A 2,922-nucleotide genomic window follows, 5' to 3' on the forward strand; every position below is an offset into this window, starting at 1 on the left:
CCGCAGAGCTGTATGATCAGTGCCACCACCTCCTCCCCGCAGAGCTGTATGATCAGTGCCACCACCTCCTCCCCGCAGAGCTGTATGATCAGTGCCACCACCTCCTCCCCGCAGAGCTGTATGATCAGTGCCACCACCTCCTCCCTGCAGAGCTGTATGATCAGAGCCACCACCTCCTCCCCGCAGACCTGTATGATCAGTGCCTCCACCTCCTCCCCGCAGAGCTGTATGATCAGTGCCACCACCCTCTCCCCGCAGAGCTGTATGATCAGAGCCACCACCTACTCCCCTCAGACCTGTATGATCAGAGCCATAACCTCCTCCTCCCTGCAGAGCTGTATGATCAGAGAAATCACCTCCTCCCCGGAGAGCTGTATGATCAGTGCCAACACCTTCTCCCCGCAGAGCTGTATGATCAGTGCCACCACCTCCTCCCTGCAGAGCTGTATGATCAGTGCCACCACCTCCTCCCCGCAGAGCTGTACGATCAGTGCCACCACCTCCTCCCCGCAGAGCTGTATGATCAGTGCCACCACCTCCTCCCCGCAGAGCTGTATGATCAGTGCCACCACCTCCTCCCCGCAGAGCTGTATGATCAGTGCCACCACCTCCTCCCCGCAGAGCTGTATGATCAGTGCCACCTCCTCCTCCCCGCAGAGCTGTATGATCAGTGCCACCACCTCCTCCCCGCAGAGCTGTATCATCAGTGCCACCACCTACTCCTCCCTGCAGAGCTGTATGATCAGAGAAATCACCTCCACCCCGCAGAGCTGTATGATCAGTGCCACCACCTTCTCCCCCGCAGAGCTGTATGATCAGTGCCACCACCTCCTCCCCGCAGAGCTGTATGATCGGTTTTCCTACTTGTAATGTTTTTAATATAACTGATGCTGGGCGCAGTCTCAGGATGGGGGGTTTGTGTGATCTGACGATAATGTGGGAGCTGCACTGTACAGCGCTATACACGGGGACATTTCAACGCAGATACATCAGCTGCTCCAGCAGCGGCAAATGAGTGATCTGAGGACAGACGCATCACGAAAGAGGCGGGGACTTCAGGGGGCGGGGATACTGGGCGGGAATGATAACAATGACTGGTCAAACATATCAACCCTTATTGGCCTCTTTTTTTCATGAAAGAACCAGTGGAGCGCAGGGGGCGTGTTTCCCGGAGACCAATGAGGACGCGCACCGGAGCATAAATACCCTGCTCCCGCCGCTCCTCTCATCACATCTGTGCCCGCCACGTCTATACGGAGCCATGGCAAGAACAAAGCAGACCGCTCGTAAATCCACCGGAGGGAAAGCTCCCCGCAAGCAGCTGGCCACAAAGGCCGCCAGGAAGAGCGCTCCCGCCACTGGTGGAGTGAAGAAGCCGCATCGTTACCGGCCAGGAACAGTCGCTCTCCGTGAGATCCGCCGCTATCAGAAATCCACCGAGCTGCTGATCCGTAAGCTTCCCTTCCAGCGCCTGGTGAGGGAGATCGCCCAGGACTTCAAGACCGATCTGCGTTTCCAGAGTTCGGCCGTCATGGCCCTGCAGGAGGCCAGCGAGGCTTATCTGGTGGGGTTGTTCGAGGACACCAACCTGTGCGCCATCCACGCCAAGAGGGTCACCATCATGCCCAAAGACATCCAGCTGGCCCGCCGGATCCGTGGGGAGAGAGCTTAGATCTGCCCCGGCTGCGACCACAACACAAAGGCTCTTTTCAGAGCCACCAAATCCTCCCACAAATGAGCCGAGTCCTGAACGGTCTCTCTTCTGCGCGTATTCTCCATATACGGAGCGCGGTCAGGAAAGGTAATAGCCGGCTGCTGTGTCCGATATTGTAGGTGATCCGCGATATTCCAGTTACCGCTCCCCGCATCCTTTATTCTCACCAAGTCCAAAAGTGCGACATCAATTACATGACTGTCGTTTTATAAGGACAGGGTAAAGTGTGCGCTGTGCACAGCCCGGGTCTTTGGTGGTGGAGGCGCGGTTTCTGTACAGCGCAGACGTAAATGGGGTCCTAGTGCCGCCTCTGCAGTCTTGCGGCTTTAGGTTGTAATTATCATATATTTGAGTTTTCTCATCTTATCTGTGGCTGGTGCCGCCGGGGGTCTGGTTACATACAGCTCCCTGCTCTGCAGTGACCGGTAATGGCCACCAGTCGGGCACCACGTGTAATGATGAGTGACTGCCGGGGATCAGATGAGTTATCTGTAGATCAGTGTCCTTAAAATGTATTTTTTATTCTACTTTATAACAAGCTGGAAAATAACAACCGAAACTACAATGGAAGTAAAAATCAAAATAACCAACAGATCTAAGCGACGCTGAGATGAGAAGAATAGAGAAGCGGGAAAAGAAGAGCACAATAAGTGGAAAATTCAAAATCTCCAACCGTTCTGTGCTCAACCAATCAGACGAAAGGGAGGAGATAGGAGCTAATTGCAAAATTTCTACTAGCAATCTCCCCCGGATAGCGTCGGAACAGGTGAATATGCATGGCTCACCCTCCCCCGTCATACTCACCCTCCTGGCAGCGTCTCTGCAAGTCCCTGCTTCTCCGATGGTCTCTGGTGCCGGCAACTTGTTCCTGTGTTCGTCATGGTACCGCTCATTAAAGTAATGAATATGCGCTCCACGCCTGTGGGAGTGGAGCCACGTATGTATTCATTACTTTGTTTAGTGGTCACGTGGTACCACTCATTACAGGAAGAGATGCAGGCGCCAGAGACTATCTGAGAAGCAGAGACCGCGCCAGTATGAGGTGAGTATGATGTGCCAGCCGCCGACCCCCTGGTACAATGACTCCAGTATAAGACGAGAGGGGCACTTTCAGCCTAAAAAAAATGGCTGCAAATCTCAGATTATACTCGAATGTAGGGTTGAGCGAAACGGGTCGAACATTTTCAAAAGTCGCCGACTTTTGGCTA

At 54.1% G+C, this 2,922-nt stretch overlaps 1 protein-coding gene across 1 annotated transcript; it reads left to right on the forward strand.

Moving 5' to 3' along the window:
* The first annotated feature begins 1,231 nt into the window (after positions 1-1,231).
* LOC138645962 (histone H3) lies at positions 1,232-1,721 on the forward strand. Its single transcript, XM_069735439.1, has one exon. The coding sequence runs from the start codon at positions 1,262-1,264 to the stop codon at positions 1,670-1,672; it is 411 nt and encodes a 136-aa protein (XP_069591540.1). The 5' UTR covers positions 1,232-1,261; the 3' UTR covers positions 1,673-1,721.
* The last annotated feature ends 1,201 nt before the right edge of the window (positions 1,722-2,922 follow it).

This window comes from Ranitomeya imitator, chromosome 7 (assembly GCF_032444005.1).
Source record: "Ranitomeya imitator isolate aRanImi1 chromosome 7, aRanImi1.pri, whole genome shotgun sequence".
Taxonomy (NCBI): Eukaryota; Metazoa; Chordata; class Amphibia; order Anura; family Dendrobatidae; genus Ranitomeya; species Ranitomeya imitator.